The 24,996-nt window shown below is 37.3% G+C and overlaps 1 protein-coding gene across 3 annotated transcripts in view; it reads right to left on the reverse strand.

Moving 5' to 3' along the window:
* The window catches only part of LOC115220470 (protein YIPF3), a 54,689-nt gene that overhangs the window by 8,764 nt on the left and 20,929 nt on the right, over positions 1-24,996 (reverse strand). The window contains exons 5-11 of one of the 3 annotated variants that reach the window (XR_005002528.1): positions 24,070-24,115; positions 23,625-23,717; positions 21,841-21,972; positions 17,954-18,076; positions 13,498-13,621; positions 12,577-12,681; positions 2,455-2,823 (exon numbers count right to left, since the gene is read on the reverse strand). Coding sequence is in view for 2 of the 3 variants with exons in the window: in XM_029790598.2 (XP_029646458.1) it covers positions 2,624-2,823; positions 12,577-12,681; positions 13,498-13,621; positions 17,954-18,076; positions 21,841-21,972; positions 23,625-23,717; positions 24,070-24,115 (823 nt within the window). In the remaining variant the exon portion in view is untranslated. The remainder of the gene's footprint in view (positions 1-2,454; positions 2,824-12,576; positions 12,682-13,497; positions 13,622-17,953; positions 18,077-21,840; positions 21,973-23,624; positions 23,718-24,069; positions 24,116-24,996) is intronic. The other 2 variants (XM_029790598.2, XM_029790599.2) reach the window with 2 other exon arrangements.

Raw genomic sequence — 24,996 nt, forward strand, 5'->3', positions numbered from 1 at the left:
ATTCCATGAATTTTGGGAGATTTTTTTCCAAAATTTGTTCCTATTGTGTTTTTAAAATTTGTAATTCTGACAAAAAATGGATACAAATTTCATTATATCAAGCAGCGAGTCAGAATTCGAAGGATTTTCTACTGAAGACCTTCATAAATCTAACTCTATGACTGAAAGAAAAAAAGCACGTGGTATTTGATAATGAATCTGATGTTTCATTTTCCGAAAGTGAAAACAGTGAATCCGAGAGCTCCGACAGCGATAAAGAAAATGAATTGGCACCTGAATGGAGTGAAAATTTAAAAACTGTTTCTTTTGGTGATTTTTTTGAAGAAACTGGACCAAGCCACAGACTTTCCCAGGAGAGTAAAGCCTTAGACTATTTCTTTTTACCTTTTCGAATGAGCCTATTTGAAATCATTACGGCGGAAACGAACCGTTACGCTAAATGTAAACAAAGCGAAAGAAAGGATAGTTAGTGGTTTCCCACAACTTTAAATGAAATTAAGACTATTTTGCCATAAATATTATTATGGGTATCAGAAAGTTACCCAGAATAACAAATTCTATCGTAAAATTTTGTTGTATACCCAATTGAATATTAGCTAATAACCCATTTTCTATAGCGATGTTTGAACAAAATTTTAATAATTTTATATTTTGTTGAATTTACCTGTATCTACCTGCAATTAGAGTCACTTTGTGACAAAAATTATAGTATAGAATTGGTTGAGAACATTTCATTAAATTATCTTCCTAAAATCTCATTAATATATTGATAAATAAAAAAGTTATAGTTGTTTAATGAAACCAGACTAAATTTATGATTACGTTAGAAATTAATTGAAACACATAAGGGGTGCATTTTGGTCAGAAATATAGTAACGAAAGGGTTAATACAACACTGTTTTATATCATGACTTGATTTAAATATACAATAAAATTTATAGAATAATTTAATAGAATAAGAAAAGAAAAAAGAGGGAGGAATGAATCAGATGAGGAATACAAGAAAATAAAGAAATAAAAAGTTTCAAGTAACCCAACACCAAAAATATAAAAAAAATAAATAATATAAAATGAAGGTTTTAACATACACCATATATCTGTGTGTATGTATATATATATATATATATATACACACACACACACACACAAGCAACACATGGTACATATAAATATATACATACACAAGTAACATATAATATATAATATATACATACAAACAATGCATATAATATGTATAATATATACACACATACAATGCATATACTACATATGTCTGTGTGTGTGTATGTGCGTGTGTGTGTGTATATATATATATATATATATATATATATATATATATATATATATGCATTCCAGAAGTATTGAGACTTTTTCAGGAGAGACATGTATTAATTTCAGAAAAAAGTACAAAATTCTAATCTTCTTCAAAATAGTTCCTTATGACATCAATGCACTTTTTGTGGCACCCCAGCCATTTCATTAAAGACCGTATGGAAGTCCTCCAAAACAAAAGTGTCCAGGACCTTTGTCACAACTTCCTTCATCTTCTTTTTCAGCTTGGGGAATAACCAAAAGTCGCAAGGAGCAATGCCTGGACTATAAGGGAGGGTGAGGGGCAGTTTTGATGCCCATTTCTGTTGAGTAGTTAATCAAACAGGATGGAACTGTGAACTGGTGCACATTGTCCTGGTGCCAGAGCTCTGACCGTTTGCGACAAAATCTATTCCTGAGCTCCCTCAAAACCTCCGCAAAGTACTCTTCGGTGAATGTATGGCCAAAAGAAACCCAGGGGATGTAGATGATGCTCTTGCTGTTGACAAAACAAAAAAAAAAGGGATCACCACGAGCTTTCACTTCCCAGTGGACATGCTGAACCTGGCCTCTTGTGCCAGCGAAAAACAAATGCTTGGCTCATAGTTGCTGCATAGTGAGCTTCCTGTTTGACTTCATGTTCTGACGGCATTCTGTAAGCTAGACAGCTGTGACAAGCAGTGTTCACGAGGATGTTCAAAGTGCTGTCACAGCTGTCTCCTTCAATCTGGGATAACAAAAGCTAGCAGGTCAGCTTATTAGATATGAAGTAATACCATACTAAAAAAAAGTCACAGCAATCTAGGACAGTTATAATTGTCTCTCATTAAAAAATCTTCTGGAATGCACCTCATATATGTATGTGTGGATAAATGAAAGAGGGGCACACAACACATTTATTGGGAGTTACATGTATGGATCAAAGCAGTCTGACTCAAATTTGTTGGTACTCCAAGAGTTTCAAGAATGATGCAAATCTTCAGCCATTTTGAATTCAAAATGGCTGAAGATTAGCATCACTCTTGAAACTCTCGGAGTACCAACAAATTTGAATCAAATTGTTTTGATATATATATATCAAAATGAATTTGTATCAGTCTTCAGCATGCAACTGATAATTTGGGACACAAGATGACCAATTACCTCAAACACCCAATCCTGCCCGCAACATGCACTGTTTATTTGCTTTGAATAAAATCCCTAGGGAATTAAACTTTTCAGCCAAATAGTTAGGCCTTGGGAAGAATATTCAGAGTTTGCTGACCTTGCTGTTTGCTTGCATTTGTAGTAGAAGTAGTAGTAGCAGTAAACACTACATGGCCACGCTGTTGTTTGTCTTACTGGCGATAGCTGCTTTCAAGAGCGATTTACCCGCCGCTTGTATTACAGGTACTGTTGTATTGAGAACGTTAAGAACATTCTGTGGAATATTCAGAACTGGTGTCTGAACAACACTATCTATTTTATCAATGGCAGCAGATTTTATGTATTGTTTAGGTGACTGGTTTATATCTGTAATATAAGAGTAAACAGCTAGTGAGAGATGAAATTGTGGAAGTGTATACCGAGGCCTTAGCAACGGAAGTATATCATAATGATGATGAGTTTTGACTTTAGAATATGCTACAAATGTTTGTTTTTTTTATAGTGGAGAGAGAAAAGTCTTTGGTTTTTATTACAATTCCAATTACATGTAAGATACTTTACAAGAATATAAAATTGATCCTAACACTTGACTGGCAATATATTTCCCAATTAACTGCCAGTAACTCAGTAACTAATTGTTCCTAATTTAAGCACAAGGCTAGTAATTTTGAGAGGAAGGTGTAAGGTGGCATTATTGACCTCCGTACTTGAATCTTTTATTGTTTTTTAAAATTTTTTTCCCCACATGATTCAGTCATTGGACTGCAGCCATGCTGGGGCACAGTCTTGACTCCCGTGCAAATATTTTAAAGCCTGTGACCTTTTTTGCCTAATTGCTAAGTTACAGAGGATGTAATCAAATCAACACCAGTTGTCAAATGGTGGAGGACAAACACAGCACACACACACACCTTTCATCTTTTACTTGTTTCAGTCATTTGACTGTGTCCATGCTGAGCACTGCCTTGAAGGGTTTAGTCAAACAAATCAATGCCAGTACTTTTTTTTTTTCAAAGCTAGGTACTTATTCTATTGGTTTCTTTTTGCAGACATGCATGGGCGACTGCTGATCTTCAATAAACAACCTTGCCCGGACTTGTGCCTCAGAGAGAAACTTTCTAGGTGCAATCCCATGGTAATGAATGACTGAAGGGGGTCTTTACCACACACACACAGTACCTATATAGACAGGGCTAATTCAGCTATTTCTCCATAGATTGAAAAAAATGAACAACCTTAAATAATTTCAGAATCTTATGGGATTCTCATCAGAGGCATCTACATCAATTTGACCATTTCCAGGGAAACAAGCAGACAAGCTGTTGATAATACACAGATACATACATACATACTGTATGTGTGTGCATACATACTGTATGTGTGTGCATACATACTGTATGTGTGTGCATACATATGTATACGCAAAATACACTCCCCCACAGTTCTTGCCAACCAAATTCACTCACAGGGCATTGGTCAATCTGGGATTGAACCTGAAACAACATGGCCGCAAAGCAAGCTTTTTAACCACGCAACCCTGCCTAGTATAGTACTTAATTTTATTTACAATGAAAGGATGGAAGGCAAATGGTGATCTTGGTAAGATTTGAACACACCGCAGTGAGGGCAGAGGATAAAAACAAAACACTCATGCCAGTCACAGGTGGAATATTTTCATCAAGGATCTACTCAAGCTAGACTATCTTGGGGCTAAACAACAACAGCTAAATTTCTTCGACAAAGCTTAGGTCAACCCAAAGAAAGGACTACAACTATGGTAGAAAACACTTGTCAAAGGTGCTGCACACTGGGTTTGAACAAGAAACCGCATTACTTACTGCAAAGCGAATATCTTGTTCCCACAGTCATATCCTTACATTTACCCTCAAACCAAAAATGTAAATCATTCAGAAGGGATATGACTAAATTTATTCCAGCTCTGTCACACAATACACAACAAACATGGATGCAATAACATTAAGAATTGTTGAAGTGACCTCAACCTGTGATTCTCAATCCTTTTTTAGCTATGGACCTGTTAGATTTCAAATTTACCTGGGTGGACCCTCATAGTATTTGATGCGTAAAAAAAAAATCTCATTATATTTCTATAATTAAATATTATTAGGAATTGTATAAAAATTTGTTCCAAAATATTTTGTGTATTGGAGAAGTATAACCGGTTTATTGCACATAAACTTTAACAATAAGATCTTATAGGCAATCCCAGGGGCTATATGGACTCCAGTTGAGAATCAGTGTCCCAAACGATTGCTTGACCTGGTCGAAAAAGCAGCAAAATACCCCTTCAAATCATCATAGCCTTCAACCTTAAAAGGAGAAGGATATAATGAAACCCTAGATACACTGTGCCCGCATAAAAGAGATGTTCAAGCTTCAAATGCCCTTGACTAAAAGTAGTAGTAGGAGGAGGAAGTGGAGGGGGAAAATATGTCAAATACACAACACACACAAACATGACATCATATTTTCCAGATAATTAGTTTGTCCCTGGCTGTCTTTTCAATTCATATATTCAAATGTCTCATTAATCAACTGCTATTGAATAAATTCTGTTTCTCTGCTTCAAGAGCCAACATTTTTGACACAGATTAAACTCTGTTCTATGGTGCCTTTCTTTCAGCCTTGGTATTTAGCCTTTTTGACTAAATGGTATTTATTCATATCTATATATATAAAACAGTAGTTGTGTGAGTGTCTGTCTCCTACGATTTAGATTCCTAACTCCTCCCACATTTTGCGGTGCAGTTTAACCAAATTCGGGTATCTTATAGTCATGATTCATATCGAGCCTGTCTGGCTATTAGCGCGCGTCTACGATGAGTCTACGATTTTAAAAATAATTTAACATAATTTTTTATTCCATTTTAATGCATAATTTTTCGTGTGTCGATGGTGGCGGAGTTGGCGTCCACGCTCAAACACCAGCACCTGTGTTTGCTTCTCCCCCTTCTTCCCTCCCTCGTGAAGCTGTGGGGAAGGGAGTTTAAGGAAATCAACGTCGTAATGCGTTGTCAAGGAGACCAGCGTTCTTTTAGAACGACTTCATGGCTTGAAGACACCAAAACAGAAATGGCTAAGAAAGCCCGAATTGGCATCTATAAGGGAAGTAACTCTCTAAAAATGCTTATATAGTTATTTCCCTTACAAACCCGAGCAACGCCGGGCGATACTGCTAGTTATTCATAAATTCTTTAAAACATTTAACAAGAGAATATGGAATTCTCTACATAATCACTGAACCACCAAGAAACAGCAGCCAAAGCTCTCTTAGATCACACTCTACTGTTTAAATAATGAATGGACACATTAGGTAACAAAGTCTTAAGTACCCATAAAAAACGGGATGGTCATGGTTGGAAAATGGTTTTGCAAACAACCTAGGCATTATTGTTAACAATGATATATGCCACACATTTACAATGCCATCTTCAAAATCTTGTAGCAACAAGATAATTCATGATTAATTCAAAACACATCGTCATTTGATGTCCATTTTCCATACTGACATGAGTTAGGGAGTTTGATCAGAGCTGGTAAGCCAGAGAGTTGCACCAGCCTCCAGTTTTGGCTTCAGCTGGATGCCCTTCCTGATGCCAACCATTCTACAGAGTGTACTGGGTGCTTTTTATGTGTCACTAGCAAGGGTGCCTTTTACATGTCAAGCATTAGATTTGACAGAGTAATCTGAAAGCTAATGGATAAAAACTATATATATAGCTATGCTACATCCACATTTACAGTTTGCATGTCCATTCCAGAACTGCCATCATGTCAAGAACATTGACCTACTGGACACTGTCCAAAAACGTGCAGCCAGACACATACCTTCCATCACTTAACAGACTTTGAACATCTTTATCCTTTAAGCATTGATGCACAAAAGCTTCAATGCTTAGCAGCAGGCTTGGTAAGAGCCCACAAGAGTAGCTACCATCTTTCCAACAACTTTGGCCTCCATTTTTTCCAATACCTCTACCACTTATGGACATGCTTATTGAATCAAAAAAGTTTTCAAATTTCTCTGTTTTGAAAAATCTAAGATCCCAATTATACAAATAAAGAACTTTCAAAACTTGTTTCTCTCATCCTCCATTCACTACTTCAACCTTCATTGATAACACATAATATCATATTCTTGTTTACTTTTATTTTTTTTTTTTCATAAAAAATATTTTTTCTCAATAATCCTACCCTTAATAAATTCATCTAAGTAAGCTCAGCACCGCTTTGTTTCTAACTGAATACTTCTTCATACATTAAGGCCCTATGTAATATTGTAACTGTTAAACATTGGTGTTGAAAAATGATAACAGTGATCTCTATATTAATAATAGTGGACAAAATGCTTAATAGTATTTCTTCCAGCTTTTTGCTCCGAGTTCAAATTCCATCAAGGTTAACTTTGCCTTTCATTCCTCTGGGGTTGATAAAATAAAGTATCAAGCGACTATCCCACTTCCTCAAAATTGCTGGCCTTGGGCTAAATTTGAAACCATTAATAAAGGTTGATGTAAATACTGGTTTCAAATTTTGGTACAAGGCCAGCAATTTTTAGGGGATGGAGTAAGTCAATTACATCAACCTCATTGTTCAACAGACACTTATATTATTGACCCCAAAAGGATGGAAGGTAAAGTCGATCTCAGCAGAATTTAAACTCAGAACTTAAAGGTCGATATGAATATAGGCTGGTGGGTTGATTCTCAAGTCATGCTTCATATCATTAGAGAGAGGAGGGAGGGAGAGAGAGCAAAAGAGAAATACAGAGACCTAATCTAAGAGATGCAGGATGAGTGTACATACTAAACTTGGTGGCACACAATAGTGAAGGAGTCAGAGGAGCAGAAGTAAATAAAGTAGTTATGGGAGAAGTTATACAAATGAGAAATTTCTGGTGCCAGTGTCGTATGTGAATCTACATACATGTTTTTGGTATAGCTTGTGGTCTACATTAGTTCAGATGGTATAGTTTGTGATCTACACCGACGTTTTGATCTACATTTAAAATTCATCTATTTACTGGCCTTCCGGTTGGTTTGGTATATAAACCAAAAAAAAACTTTTATGATTTAAGCTCTTTTAGTCCTAAGCCCAACGGAAGAAGTCATGATGAGAGCAAAAGAATTTTACACACAGGTTATTCGAGATGAATAACAAATAGTATACAAATATTTACAGTATTCATGTTTCTAGAATGAAATAAAAATCCCCAAAAAATTTTTCCTTTTCTTTTATTTTTTTAAATGTTTAACTCACTCTTCTAATTATAATAGCAAATTTATAACAGAATTTTAAATGTAGATGACAAGCTAATCTAGGTATCAGTTGCTGTAGATCACATACTACACCAGCACCAAATTTCTTTTGTATAATTTTAAGGTAATAAAAATTTTTCTTTTGAAAATTAGTATTCATTTCATTTCATCATTTTGTATAAACACCAACAAATTTGATAAAAATTAAATTATAATTATTATATGTATAATCTGTTTCTTGATTATTTTCCAAGGTAGCAAAAGTATACTTCCAAAGATATCCATCCGATGATGGGCAACACACTAGTCTTTCATTGTAACCTATTTTGAAGCATTTATTCATTAGTCTTGGTGATTCAGAAAAAGACCAAGCTAGTTTTTTTTTGTTTTCCTTTATTGCCTCAAAATTTATGTCTGTTTTTTCACTGGCTGCTCTGTTCTCTCATGCTTTCTTTGTCCTCACCTCTCTTTCATTCTCTGTCTGTCTGTCTGTATGTATGTATGCATGCGTGTATCTATCTATCTATCTTCTCTCCATCTACGTTTCTATTCAAATGTTATATATAAATTTGAACATATTTTTGAAAACTAATTTGGTAGCATGTAATTTGAGGGAAATTTGGTTGTTATTTCAAAAACAACCAAATCCATTTGGTAATCTATTTAAGATACTGGTGACAGAATGGGAGATATTTTGTTTTCCTTAGAAAAGAATACAAATGATAATGTACAGACTAAATAAATAATGAACAAAGTAATAACACGAAACATGAAAAGAAAATTTAAAGACCACAGTATCAACATTATACATAAAACACACACACACAACAAAATACATACGTACATATACAAGCCACTACTCTGAAGTCATCAATTACAAGTCTGTCTTAATTCATACATATGCAAGTGCATATGTATGCACATACAAATACTACATACATACATAATATACCAATGCACACACAAACACATAAATACATACATACATGTACAAATGCATACACGCACACATACATTCATAGAAATTGTATTCTACATATCTATATACACATAACAAAGCTCTATCTAAAATAAAACAATCACAAATATCACAAAAAAAACACATTCCACATTGATGACATCTTAGAATATTTGCTGCAAATTATTGAATTAAATACATTTTCCGCTCAACCTGGCCATGACCCACCAGCTGAAACTATGATAGAATAAATTTGTTCTTTTTAACACAGTAGAGTATTAAATATAATTAACTAAATTTCAACACTGTTTTATAAATTAATCAATCAATCATTAACTAGAATATTATGTTAAAAAGTAGTCAGAATGCTACGTTAATAAAGAATGCTGAAAATATGAAGTAGACCGTCATAGTTTAGCAGAAATTTAGTAATCCATTTCATATAGATATCACTGAATGTGTAAGTACCAAAAATGTTCTTAGTATGTATACCCTAAAACCAAGGTCTCACATAAAAAGCAATGGTGTCGGTGCCAAGTAAAAAGCACTGGTGATGGTGACACATAAAAAACACTGATAATGGTGCCACGTAAAAAGCACTGGTGATGATGATGATCATCATCATTGTTTAGCATCCGCTTTCCATGTTAGCATGGGTTTGACGATTTTGACTGAGGACTGGCGAGCCAGATGGCTGCACCAGGCTCCAATCTTGATCTGGCAGAGTTTCTACAGCTGGATGCCCTTCCTAACGCCAACCACTCCGAGAGTGTAGTTTATGGTGATGTTGCCACATAAAAAGCACTGGTGATGGTGACACATAAAAAGCACCAATGATGGTGCCAGGTGGAAAGTACCCAGTACACTAAGTAAAGTGGTTGGTATTAGGAAGAGCATCCAGCTGTAGAAACCAAGTCAAAACAGAGAATGGAACCTAGTGCAGCCCTTGACCTGGCCAGCTCCTATCAAGCTCTCCAACCCATGCCAGCATGGAAAACAGATGTTAAATGGTGATGATGGAGTCTATCAGTAGGATTATAGGTGAAGTAATTAAGGTAGAAAAATGAAGAGGAGAGTGTGAAAGTTCAAAGAAGTAAAGACTATTGCTGCAGCTACAGAAGAGACATAGATAGGACACAATGAGCATCACTGAGCCAATAGAGGTTTAGGCCCAGGTCAGCACTTTAATGAGCAGACATGGATCAAAGGAGTTCTAGGCATGACAGAAGAGTTTTTGGCAAATGTTTTCTTGGTCACATTGCTTTGAATGAAAAGATACATCGTAGAATAGTGAGGACTCTTTAAACCTTTAGCTGATAAACTGACAATATCTGGCCCAAATATTTTAGCTATTTTTATGTTCAAAACTGAACAGATCAAATATCTCACACCTACCCTACCATGTCATTCTAAAAATAAACAATTGCATTCAGCCGTAACATCTATACCAAACAGATCCTGTCAGTGCTGGTGCCATGTAAAAAACACCCAGTCCACTCTGTAAAATGGTTGATGTTAGGAAGGGCATCCAATCATAAAAACTATGCCACAACATACAGTGGAGTTTACTGCAGTCCTCTGGTTTTCCAGCTCCAGTCAAACTGTCCAACCCATGCCAGCATCGAAGATGGCCGTTAAATGATAATGATGACATCATCAAAATCTCAAAGCTACAAGATAATGCTTGATTAATTTAAAACAATGTGAATAAATAAACATTATATTTCACAGACTAATGAGTGCTAGAGGGTTGAATCTTACAGGGTACAAGGCAAATTCACTAGTGCCATGATAAAATGCACCAGGTACTCTTTGTAATATAGTTGGTGAACAAGCAGGGACAGTGCAGAGCCAAAAGGACTCTTTGTAGAAGCCTACATTGTGTGGAAATGAACCCAAAACCATGTAGACGAGAAGAAAACTTTTCAACCATATAGCCATACCCATATCTGGTCATGACAAACAATTCTCATTATCCAATGTGTCCTTCCTCTTCTTAAGAGAGAAAGATATGGTTTGGGTGAGATTTGATAGATACAACTGACAAGATTAACTACTTCACATCAGCTATCCAGTGAGGATGTTTTGATAGGGGGTGAGTTTATGTCTTGGTCCAGAAGAATAAGGCAGCATTGTCAAGACCCAAATGCAAGATAGTTTTCACAGTCAAATGTTCATCATCATCATCATTTAACATCTGCTTTCCATTCTAGCATGGGTTGGACGATTTGACTGAGGTCTGGCAAACCAGACTCTAATCTGATCTGGCAGAGTTTCTACAGCTGGATGCCCTTCCTAACGCCAACCACTCCGAGAGTGTAGTGGGTACTTTTACGTGCCACTGGCACGAGGACCAGTTTGGTGGTACTGGCAATGGCCATGCCCAAATGGTGCTTTTTACGTGCCACCTGCACAGGAGCCAGTCCAGCGGCACTGGCAACAACCATGCTCGAATATTTCACATGCCACCAGTACAAGTGCTAGTAAGGCAACGTGGTAACGATCACACTTGAATGGTGTGCTTAATGTGCCAGCTTGTTGCTCTGGCAATGATCTCACTCGTATGGTACTCTTAGTGCTCCACTAGCAATGGATACCAGTCACCGAATTTGATTTAGGTTACATATGTGCAGCAGGAAGTGTCAAGATTGTTTCTAAGTGAGACTTAGGGTCAGAAAATGAACTATCATCTGCAGTGGGTTAGATTAACTTCTGTGTAGGCTATTAAGATAGACAAAAAACTTTGGAGATATAACTAAACCCAGAGATATATCCAAGTTGATGTAGTAATCATTATTATATACTGTAATGTATATTAAATACTATATATATATATACACACACACACACACACTTTATTTGTGTATCAAGGCTACCATTAGTTTCATCTTAAGAAAATATCTCAACAATTCTTCAAGCCAACCACATAGAATCTTTAACCCCGAATGTGGTTTTGAGCACTCATTCTCATTGCTCAATATTTACGCGCGCGTGTGTGTGTGTGTGTGTGTGTATGTATGTATGTATGTATGTATATATATATACATACATACATACATACATACGTACACAGGGTGGCCCAAAAGTAGGTTTACAGTTATCACATAGGCACTTTAAATTTCTTTTAAAACATTTTACGACATTTAAATTTCTGTCTTACAAACTGAAAAGGGAGCTTGACAAAATTAACTAAATTAGCATAGAATAATGGTTTCACATTTTCTTTTTATAATTAAGATCTAAACTGTTAATATATGAATGCGAAAGAGATAGTTGAAAAACTGAAAACCTATTTTTGGGCCACTCTGTGTGTGTATGTGTGTATATATATATATGTATATATATATGAATTTTTTGTGTCTATAGCACTTATTCAGCATTACCTGACACCTTTGGGTCTCAATGACACCATTATCTCTTACATATATATATATATATATATATATACATACACATATATCATCATGCATTTTGTGAACAGTATCACCATTGGTTACAGAGTTTCCAGTGTGAAAGTTTCTGGTTTACAGCATTTTCTGTGGCAAAATAACAAAGGAATATCTGTGCAACTCAAGTAGAATAAATAAACATCAGTGAACGATACACATACACATTCCATCTATGAAATTCAATTGCAAGGCGTTGATCAGCTCATGGCTGCAGGAGAAGATGCCTAGCCAAGGTGTCATATGGTGCGAATCACACCTGGGACCATTTTGTTGTGGAAACTATACAAACATGCCTTGTTTCCTCTTTTGTGCACGCACACACACAGACACACACACACACACACACAAACAAGCAAATAAATATATTCATGCTCTTCTACTGACTTAATGCAAATAGGTTTTCAGAAATGCTCAGAGAGAACCTATCACTTACGTTTGATGCTGTGCTGTTCTATTCCTAAGTCCCGGACAAATTTCGGACGGAGGGCATCTTCTGCAATAGGTTTCGATATTTCTTTGTCAAACACTTCTGAGAATTCTGAAATTACAAAGAGGAAAGGCATTATTTTCAAGGTCAACCAAAAGAAAACAAAGAAAAAATATTATAATAATGAAAATATACATTTACATGAACTGGACTATCACAGATACTAGGATGATGGTGACAAAATGACAGAAACAGCAGTGTATCAGACTAGATACTTTCTGACATTTTATTTCACACCTCTACATTCTGGGTTCAAATCCTGATAATAGTTGACCATGTTTTCCCAGGGTCAATAAAATAAATGCCAGGCAAGTACTAGAGTTGATTCATTCAATTATATCCTTGCCTTACAAAATTTTTATGGCCTTGTAATAAAGTACGAAATTATAATTATTAAAATTTGCTGTAAGGTAAAAAGCTTGTTTCCCAACCACAGGATTCCGGGTTCAGTCCCACTATGTGACACCTTGGGCAAGCGTCTTCTATTACTGTCTCAGGTCAACCAAAGCCTTGTGGGTGGATTTGGTAGAATGAAACTGAAAGAAACCCATCGTATGCATGTGTGTGCACATGCACGTATCTTTGTGTCTATGCTTGCCTCCTCCCACCTACTTGACAACCAATGTTGGTTTGTTTATGTCCACATAACCAAGCGGTTTGACAAAAAAGACTGATGGAATAGGTGCCAGGTTTAAAAAGAATAAATACTGGGGTCAATTCCTTCAACTAAAATTCTTCAAGGCGGTGCCCCAGCATGGCCACAGTCAAATGTGTGAAGCAAGTAAAAGATCTAAAGATGAAGTTAATTGCCTGAAAAATTTTACTCTCTGGTAAAACACAACAAAAACAAAATTGATAAATCCTTACCTTCAACTGTCTGATGGTATGCAAAATGTAAGTACAAAAGGAAAGTAAGGTGAAGAACAGCAATAGCTGAACAGACAATTATTCGTTGAGAGTGTCCTGATGTTCTGGAGAGTACCACAAAGGCCTAAATTGCAATGAAACAAAGAAAAGAAAATAAAGACTATATATACACATATGCATGTGTGTGTATGTGTGTGTATATATATATATATATATATATGTGGAGGCGCAATGGCCCAGTGGTTAGGGCAGCGGACTTGCGGTTTCAATTCCCAGACCGGGCGTTGTGAATGTTTATTGAGCGAAAACACCTAAAGCTCAACGAGGCTCCGGCAGGGGGTGGTGGCGATCCCAGCTGTACTCTTTGCCACAACTTTCTCTCACTCTTTCTTCTGTTGGCCTGCTCACTTAGCCAGCGGGGTGGCATCATTTGAAGGCTAAAACAATGCAAAGTGCATTGTGACCAGCGATGCGTAGCAACATCTGATAGCCTGGTCGGTCACGGTGATATATATATATGAAGTGCATAATAATTTTTCTATTGTCTTGGCTTAACAGACCTCAACATTTGTTCTTTACTGTCTTGTTCTCACTGTCCTGTTCTTGTTACCAATTTCACCCTCCGCAAAAAATTCCAAATTTTATTTAATTTGCTTTGCAGGAAGGACTGTTTCAACGAAGTCGCGTCTTGTCCTTGCCTTCGAAATGTGGAGTAGATGAAACAGGGACAACTGAAGAAGAGGAATATTCTTAATGCTGTATGTCTCGTTTCTTTGTTTTTTCGCTGTTCAAAAAAAAATTTTGTTTTTATGTTTTCGTTTCTCATTGTGTTCAACATATTTTTTTTATGTCCTGTACCCATATATGCATGTGTATATATACATATATATGTAGGTACGTACATATATTTATGTATATATGCATATATTTATTAATTATTATTTATATGGAGAAAGCCTTTGACAGGGTTCCCCGTTCCCTTATCTGGTGGTCGATGCGGAAACTGGAGATTGACGAATGGCTAATAAGGGCTGTACAGGCTCTATACAGAGAGGCTGCCAGCAAGGTTAGGATTGGCAATGAATATAGTGAAGAATTCCGGGTAGAAGTAGGTGTGCACCAGGGCTCAGCCCTCAGTCCCCTTCTATTCATCATAGTCCTCCAGGCAATAACAGAGGAATTCAAAACAGGATGCCCCTGGGAGCTCCTCTATGCTGATGACCTGGCTCTCATAGCAGAATCACTACCGGAACTAGAAAAGAAATTTCGGGTGTGGAAGCAAGGGTTAGAATCAAAGGGCCTTAGAGTAAATGTAGCAAAGACCAAAGTAATAGTAAGCAGCAAGGCGTACTCAGCACACCCCACCTCGGGTAGGTGGCCCTGCTCAATCTGTAGGAAAGGTGCAGGTAGAAACTCCATAAGATGCACCCAATGTAAGCTATGGACGCACAAGAGGTGCAGCAACATTAAAGGGAAATTAACAGATAAGATAGCTTTCATGTGCGGCAGATGCACAGGGACAATAGACACCACAGACACTCAGAAAGCAGATTCCATCACACTCCAGGGAGAGAAACTAGAAGTAGTTGATAGTTTCCGCTACCTGGGTGACCAAGTTAGTAGCGGAGGTGGATGCACAGAGAGTATCACCACTAGAATACGAATAGCCTGGGCAAAGTTCAGAAAGCTCCTACCCCTACTGGCGAAAAAGGGTCTCTCCCTCAGAGCGAAAGGTAGACTGTATGATGCATGTGTGCGAACTGCCATGCTTCACGGTAATGAAACATGGGCTATGACTGCAGAGGACATGCGTAGACTTGAAAGAAATGAAGCTAGCATGATCCGCTGGATGTGTAATGTCAGTGTGCACGCACGACAGAGTGTAAGCATCCTGAGAGAAATGCTGGATATAAGAAGCATCAGATGCGGTGTGCAAGAGCGACGCTTGCGATGGTATGGTCATGTGCTGCGGATGGATGAGGAGAGATGTGTGAAGAAGTGCCACTCCCAAACAGTTGAAGGTATCAGGGGGAGAGGTAGACCCAGGAAGACATGGGATGAGGCAGTCAAGCTTGACCTCAGAGCGTTGGGCCTCACCGAGGCAATGGCGAAGGACCGAGATCTCTGGAGATATGCTGTGACTGCAAAGACCCGGGCTGCTTCCTGCATCAGTTCCGCATAGCCCCTGCCCATTCAAAGTACCCCGGATTCCAGATCGTCCCGCTGTGCTTGAGGAGACCTGTTGAGTCAAGTACATGAACACTCCGAACACCCCTCCCCACTGGTGCTCCCCTATATTTCTGCACCCTCCCCCATAAAAAGCACCATCCGAACGTGGCCGATGCCAGCACCGCCCCGACTGGCTTCTGTTCAGGTGGCACATAAAAAGCACCAACCGACCGTGGCCGATGCCAGACCCCTCTGGCACCTGTGCAGGTGGCACGTAAAAAGCACCCACTACACTCGCGGAGTGGTTGGCGTTAGGAAAGGCATCCAGCTGTAGAAACACTGCCAGACCAGACTGGAGCCTGGGGCAGCCCCTGGCTCCCCAGACCCCGGTCGAAACCGTCCAACCCGTGCTAGCGCGGAAAACGGACGTTAAACGATGATGATGATGATGATATATCCGTTCGTTTTTCTGCCTGTTTTTCCCTGCTGGCAGTGTGTTATACATAGATGCCCTTTCTCTGGATAATCTATACTTCTGAACTTCTATTTCTCGTCCTCATCAGCATCAACACTAAATTCAGCTTAACTGTGTATCTAACCAGAGAGCCACTGCATGGCCACTCCAGGTACCAGAAATAGCAGCCAAATCTTTCTTTCTCTACTCACGCCTTCCCACCCGTTTTTGTGAATGAAAAAAATGAAAGCGAACACAAGAGTGGAGTAATTAAAAAGATGACTGAGATAAAATATCCACCGACAGTGCTGCATGAAAACATAACAGTTAAGCCTAGACGGCCGGCATGGGAAATAATTTAACGAGAACATCATCCAAATGACGGTAACGTTAAAACATAAAAAGGATAAGGGAGATAACTCAAGTATTTCTAATTCGATGTTTAATGTTCAATAGATGAAATATTTTAACACCAACTTAACTACCGTAAATCCTCGTGTATAAATCCGCATTTTCCCCCAAAATTTAAAGGTCAAAATCCCTAGTGCGTACTATATACGAGGTTAAAAATGAAAAATATTTTCTAAGCAATGTCCGAGTCTCTATTTGCTGTCCGGCAATGTTTATTCAGACGCATTTTGTGATGTCGGCGCGAAACTACCTTAAGCTAAGCCAGAAAGCAATGAAGTCATAAAAGAATCATCCATAACTTGCAATAAGCAACACTTATTAAACGTTAATACTGTTATTTCTTTATTTTCTGCAAACAAAATGCACAAAAAAGCTACACGTTTGCATTATGTTATATGTACAATAATAATAAAATAAAGGACGTTACCGTATACACTTTTACAAACCAAGGACGTTATATAGACCCCCCTTCACTCAAGTTAGAGAAGGGGTGCGTATTATACTCAAGGGCGGATTATACTCGAGGATTTACGGTATATTTTTCATGTCAGTGAGTAATTAACTTTAGGAATTTCTTTTTTCCCCAGTTAATAGTAACAATTTTCAATTAGTCATCATTTCAACCATCTGACCACCAAGTGTTGTTCAATCTTTGATGATGCCACCACATTGTATGTGTGTTCATTGTCAATCACTTCCTGCTACCAAATGCTAGTCACTACCTGGTCTTCAAAGCCTGTGTATCCATCCATCCATCACACAACTGCACTGAGATGATGACAGGTCTTTCTGAATGCATAGAGATTCTGATTTGGTTGTTTGTCTTGGACAACCTTGATACCTTCTCCCAGCCTATGAAGCTGGAATTTAAAGCCAGAGAACTCGAATAAATACAAGGGATCTTGTCTGATAATCTAACAATTCCACTATTCCAGTGTTTGGATTGGCACTTTATTTACTGACCTTTACTCCACAAAAGACATAAGGTAAAGCTGACCTCAGCAGGAATTGAACTCAAAGTGCAGTAAGTTGCAACAAATAGCACAACACATTCTAGCTGACACCCTAATGACACCATCAATTCATGACCTAAACAAAACTATTTGTACTGAATAATTTCATCAGCTCCAGACTTCTAATATTTTATCAGTATACTGTTATATTTGAAGACACATTAACCTTTCGTTACCGTATTTATTTTGAGATGCTCTCTAGTTTTAGGAACATAAATTGTGATTAAGATTTGGTGGATGATTTTAATTCAAAACTTATGAAAACAAGACATTTGAATTACAGAGCCAGCAGCGGTTTCAGCCAGGTTGGTATGGAAAGGGTTAACAAAAAAGTTATTTTCTCTATTCTATAAAACAGTATCAACAATAAGAATAGCAATGAAATCAAAGAACTGAATCAAGGACTTACCATTCGTGCAGTTGAGAGACCACCAACTAGGGCCCATAACATATAAAACAGGATGTGACTGTGGGACGTGTGTGTTACAGTGCTCGCAAATACAACAATACAATGGCCAAACAATCCATAGCCCTAGGGAATAGAAAATGAGAGAAAATATAATAATAATAATAATCGAATTGAACCAGCCAGGATCCCTGGTCTGGTGGTACATAAAAAGCACTATCCGACTCGTGGCCGATGCCAGCGCCGCCTCGACTGGCTTCTGTGCCGGTGGCATGTAAAATACACCAATCCGACCGTGGCCGTTGCCAGCCTCGCCTGGCACCTGTGCAGGTGGCACGTAAAAAGCACCCACTACACTCACGGAGTGGTTGGCGTTAGGAAGGGCATCCAGCTGTAGAAACATTGCCAGATAAGACTGGAGCCTGGTGCAGCCTTCTGGCCTCCCAGATCCCCGGTCGAACCGTCCAACCCATGCTAGCATGGAGAACGGACGTTAAACGATGATGATGATGATGATGATTCTGTTCTACTAAAGGCACAAAGCCTGAAATTTGGAGGCAGGGGACTAGTTGATTACATCAACCCCAGTGTTTCATTGGTACTTAATTTATTGACCCTGAAAGGACGAAAAGAAAAGTCGACCTTGGTGAAATCTGAACCCAGGTGAAGATGGATGAAATTCCACCAAGCATTCTGCCAGCTCACCACCTTTGCAATAATAATAATAATAACAAGATGGCAGGTCAGCAATTTTAAGAGAAAGGGTTACATGATACCTATTTCTTTACTAACCACAAGGGGCTAAACACAGAAAGGACAAACAAGGACAGACAAACAGATTAATTCGATTATATTGACCCCAGTGCGTAACTGGTACTTATTTAATTGACCCCGAAAGGATGAAAAGCAAAGTCGACCTCGGCAGAATTTGAACTCAGAACGTACCGGCAGATGAAATACCCACTACACTCTCGGAGTGGTTGGTGTTAGGAAGGGCATCCAGCTGTAGAAACTCTGCCAAATCAAGATTGGAGCCTGGTGCAGCCATCTGGTTTGCCAGCCCTCAGTCAAAATCGTCCAACCCATGCTACCATGGAAAGCGGACGTTAAACGATGATGATGATGATGATGATTAGAGAATGTTTGATTTTGTTCCAGTAATTCTTGTGCTTTTGTAATATAAGCAACGATATGTACAAAACAAACATGAGCATTACACTTCAGAAGCATAAGCAACAAACCATTTAAACCGACAAATTTCCTTGGCTGGAGCTCAACCCCAAGTTCAAGGATTCTTTCACTAGGATGGACAGAGCATTATTCTCTCTTCACATGCAAAGCTAATCTCTTCTTTTAATAATGTTATTCTTTACTGCCTACAAGGGGCTACACACAGAGGGGACAAAAAGGACAGACAAACGGATTAAGTTGATTATATCGACCCCAGTGCGTAACTGGTACTTATTTAATTGACCCCGTAAGGATGAAAGGCAAAGTCGACCTTGGCGGAATTTGAACTCAGAACGTAGCGGCAGACGAAATACCGCTAAGCATTTCGCCCGGCATGCTAATGTTTATGCCAGCTCAACGCCTTCTCTTCTTTGCATAATGTAATTACAAACTACATTTGTTCTAGTACACAACTCTACATTACTGGCACTCAACAATGCCAAAATGTAATTGCTGTAATATACCCCATGACAATAAATGTAACTAAACAATATGTTTTATCAATGGGACCACACACGGTATATCATGATACAAACATATCAAGACCTATCCGAACCTTACGCCACACTCTATCAACTTGGCCAATTTGCCACTTACAGGTGTTTGGTGTTTCTAATTATCACAACATAAATATGTAAGACAGTTTAAGGTGTCACCAGCTTTTTGTATTCTTTCTCACATTGTCATAATACTTTGCATGATTCAGTCCCATGCCAATAGATGTTTAAATGTCTAAATATTTGAGACGAGTCGTTGATATTTACTCTTTACTTTTTTACTTGTTTCAGTCATTTGACTGCGGCCATGCTGGAGCACCGCATTTAGTCGAGCAAATCGACCCCAGGACTTATTCTTTGTGAGCCTAGTACTTATTCTTTCGTTCTCTTTTGCCGAACCGCTAAGTTACGGGGATGTAAACACACCAGCATTGGTTGTCAAGCGATGTTGGGGGGACAAACACACCAGCATTGGTTGTCAAGCAATGTTGTGGGGACAAACACACAAACATATATATATATATATATACATATACACAACAGGCTTCTTTCAATTTCTGTCTACCAATTCCACTCACAAGGCTTTGGTTGGCCCGAGGCTATAGTAGAAGACACTTGCCCAAGGTGCCATGCAGTGGGACTGAACCCGGAACCATGTGGTTAGTAAGCAAGCTACTTACCACACAGCCACTCCTACGCCTATATCCTTACTTAGGATATTTATAATTTAATTTTAAATTTTCAGAATACCTTCATCTTAAACCCTTAGCATTTAAACTGGTCATATCCAACCCAAATATTTTACCAATTTTATGTTCAAACTGGCTAGATCTGGCTTCTCACACCTACTCTGTAATGTTGTCCAAAAATAAGCAATTACATCATTGAAATCTCAAAGCAATGGGATAGTATATGAATAATTCAAACTGATGTGAATAAGTAAGTATAACTTTAACCCTTTCGTTACTATATTTCTGACCAAATTACACCCCTTATGTGTTTCAATTAATTTCTAACGTAATCATAAATTTAGTCTGGTTTCATTAAACAACTATAACTTTTTTATTTATCGATATATTAATCTGATTTTTGGAAGATAATTTAATGAAATATTCTCAACCAATTCTATACTATAATTTTTTTCACAAAGTGACTCTAAATTCCACAAAATATAAAATTATTAAAATTTTGTTCAAACATCGCTATAGAAAATTGGTTATTAGCTAATATTAATTGGGTATACAACAAAATTTTACGATAGTATTTGTTATTCTGGGTAACTTTCTGATACCCATAACTTTCTGATACCCATTTATGGCAAAATAGTCTTAATTTCATTTAAGGTTGTGGGAAACCACTAACTATCCTTTCTTTCGCTTTGTTTACGTTTAGCGTAACGGTTCGTTTCTGCCGTAATGATTTCAAATAGGCTCATTCGAAAAAGTAAATAGATATAGTCTAAGGCTTTACCCTTCTGGGAAAGTCTGTGGCTTGGTCCAGTTTCTTCAGAAAAATCACCGAAAGAAACAGTTTTTAAATTTTCACTCCATTCAGGTGCCAATTCGTTTTCTTTATCGCTATCGGAGATCTCAGATTCACTGTTTTCACTTTCGGAAAATGAAACATCAGATTCATTATCAAATACCACATGCTTTTTTGTTTCAGTCATAGAGTTAGATTTATGAAGGTCTTCAGTAGAAAATCCTTCGAATTATGACTCGCTGCTTGATATAATGAAATTTGTATCCATTTTTTGTCAAAATTACAAATTTTGAAAACACAATAGGAACAAATTTCGGAAAAAAATCTCCCAAGATTCACGGAATTAAAATTACACTTCGATTATTGTACAAAACTGTAGTTGAACTGTTTACGAAGTATAATACGTGTTTTCACGAATGTACTGAAGAGATTTGCTCTGATATTCTCATTTAAATATGAATAGGTAAATTCGGGCGGCTTTGGGCGGTTTGGTCTCATAAACCAAAATTTTTTTCGGGCGGCTTTGGGCGGTTTGGTAACGAAAGGGTTAGACACAGTAACCTGAATGCTAAAAGGGTTAAGGATCGAGATATTTTACAAATTTACATCTACAGTACAAAATAAAATAGAAATGAAAATGCTGCAAACATTATAAGCTTGTTACAAATATAAACAACTTACCAGCATAGAGAGAACTTGTATCATAGTGACCTGGATATTACAGAGATAGGACAAGAGGAAAATTGCACTAGAAGCACCGAACCAATAGGAGAAACAGACCAAGAAAGATGTGCCCATTAGAGTGCCTTCTTGCTGAAATTGAAATAAAACATTTCCCAGTTCAGTTTGATTTTTTAGCATTTAAACACTCTTTACTCTCTTTACTCTTTTACTTGTTTCAGTCATTTGACTGCGGCCATGCTGGAGCACCACCTTTAGTCGAGCAACTCGACCCCGGGACTTATTCTTTGTAAGCCCAGTACTTATTCTATCGGTCTCTTTTGCCGAACTGCTAAGTGACGGGGACATAAACACACCAGCATCAATTGTCAAGCAATGCTAGGAGGACAAACACAGACACACACACACACATATATATATATATACGCATATATACGACGGGCTTCTTTTCAGTTTCCGTCTACCAAATCCACTCACAAGGCTTTGGTCGGCCCAAGGCTATAGTAGAAGACACTGGCCATATCCAGCACAAATATTTTATATTTTTGGTTCAAACCAGCCACACCCAGTCCTTCACACCTATACTACAATGTCATTCTAAAAATAAACGATCATATCACTAAAATCTTGAAGCTATGAGATAACGCATGACTAATTCAAATAATGTGAATAAGCATTACATTTGACAAAGTAATCTGAATGCCAAGGGGTTAAGGGGAATGAAAATCAAATTATTTTCTTTTACGGCTCAACCAGAGAAAATGGGACAGGGCACATGACCTAAATTACATCAATCAAACCCTTTATATTTAATTACTATCAATGTTTAAGACTCAGTGGCTTTATCTACCTCAATTTTGTGTTTCTATTATTTAGAAAATTCCTGGCTTAGCATAAAAGAAAATACAGAAGGATCAGTTAATTACGATTTTTACTCAACATATTCTCCTCTCAGATTCATACACTTATTGCAACAATCCTTCAGATTTTCTAAGCCCCGTAAAAGAACTCGGAAAGTTGGGCCTTCAACCAGGCCTTTCACAATTCTATTAAAACCAGGAACTTTTCAACATGCCCTTGTTTCTTTCAGTTTTTGTCTATCAAATCCACTCACAAGGCTTTTGTCAGCCTGAGGCTATAACTATGGCAGAAGACACTTGCCCCAAATATTGTGCAATGGGACAGAATCCAAAACCTTACGGTCAGGAAGCTAGCTCTTTAACCATACATTTTTGGTCCGAACCTAAATATTCAGAAAAATTGCAAACAATAAATAGAAAATAGCTTTGGTTAAGATGAAGCTGACTGAGAGATTGGTATCAATTAGTAAATTTAATACATATTTAAAAAACAAAAAAAAAAAAAATCTAGTCTTCATTAAAGAACTTTGATAATCTTTTATCTATTCTGATTGGCAAAAGTATTTTACATAATCAAAATTAATAAACAAATTTCTCAATGCTTAGAACATTAAAGATTTAACTAGAAATTCATGTGGTAATATAAAAACAGAAATTTGTCAATGTGTAACACTGTTTGTTTTTTTTTTTTTGTTTTTTTGTTTGCAGCAAGTATGGGAGACAACACTGAACCAGTTTCAGTATATTTTGATCTCATCAGCAAAGCATCATCTTCATTGTAGTTGAATCACTAAGTAAATATACATTTGTTGGCATAGAAATACTGAATCATTTCGATATCAAATAATTCAGAGACAACGTTCACCTGAAACACTCTAAGATAATGTTAACACATTGATTGAAACAAAACAAGCATCGTCTTACCACTTGATGTCCTGAGGACTTCATTTGGAACAGCAGAAGAGCTATAAGGGTAAAAATGACCATTGTTGGACCATAAAGTTCCCTTGGAATACTCTGGAAACAGAAAGGAAAAATGATTACAAGATCATATCTGTTGGCGAATATCATCATCATTAATTTTATGCCTGCTTTTCCATGCTGGCATGGGTTGGACCAGACTTCTTGATACAGTGTTCTATAGCCAGATACTCTTCCTCATACCAACCCTTATTTGCTTTCGTATAAGGTATTTTTGTTCTGTGCCATTGCATAGTGAACTACAGAGCTGCCAGGATTTTCATTTACATGAGGCATAAACAATGTCACTGTCGTGTAACAATATCCAATGAAATGGCACAAAATATCAAACTGAAAACAACAACAATCATAGTCTTAGATGCAAGAGAAAAAAAAGATATTGACTAACCTGTATTTGAACACTTGCCTTCCGAGGAATAAGAGATTCTATTAACCTAGTAAAGAATGTAAATGAATAGTAAAATATTTCTGTAGAAGAGCTGTTTAACCCTTTAGCATTTAAACAGGCCAAACTATTCTACTTATTTCATGTTAAAACTGGTCATATCTGGCCTCTCACACCTACCCTACAATGTCTTTCTAAAAAATAAATGATCACATCATCAAAATCTCAAAGCTACGAGATAATGCATGATTAATTCAAAGCAATACATTTGACAGAGTAATCTGAATGCTAAAGGTTTAATATTTTTTCATATTCCATTAGACTGACCATATTAAATGAAGTGTGGTGAATAGTAGAATCGGTAAGAAGCCTAACAAAATACTATGTGGTAAATAATTGCTATGTTTCTTCAGAATTGAATTTTAAGTCCTGTTAGGGATCCCCTTAATTTTTCATTATTGCAAGTATTGATATAATAAAGAATCAGTTTTTATTGTTTAACCCCAGGTCAGCTTTGATCAAGTAAACCTATAATCAAAGGTGTTTCCATCCAGTCTTTTTATTATACATATCATTATATTAACCAATCTGTCCATCACATTTTTTAAGACAGCAGCATGTGATTTGAGATAGATTTGGTTGTTATTTCTTAAAGTGAACACATAGAAGCTCCCTTATTGCTACAACAACTAACAGAATGCCTTGCATTTAACATTCTGAGTTCAAATTTCACCATGATAGAGTCTGCATTCCAGCCATCAAGAATCGATAAATAAGTACCAGTCTAGAAATGGGTTTGATTTCACTAATTATCCCCTTGCCCCAATTATGCACTGATGTCAATATATCGATTAGATCCCTTCACATAAAATCTGTGGCCTTCTACCAATGTTACAAATCCTTATGATCATTATGCTCAAAAAATAACCA

Source organism: Octopus sinensis, linkage group LG16 (genome assembly GCF_006345805.1).
Source record: "Octopus sinensis linkage group LG16, ASM634580v1, whole genome shotgun sequence".
Lineage (NCBI taxonomy): Eukaryota > Metazoa > Mollusca > Cephalopoda > Octopoda > Octopodidae > Octopus > Octopus sinensis.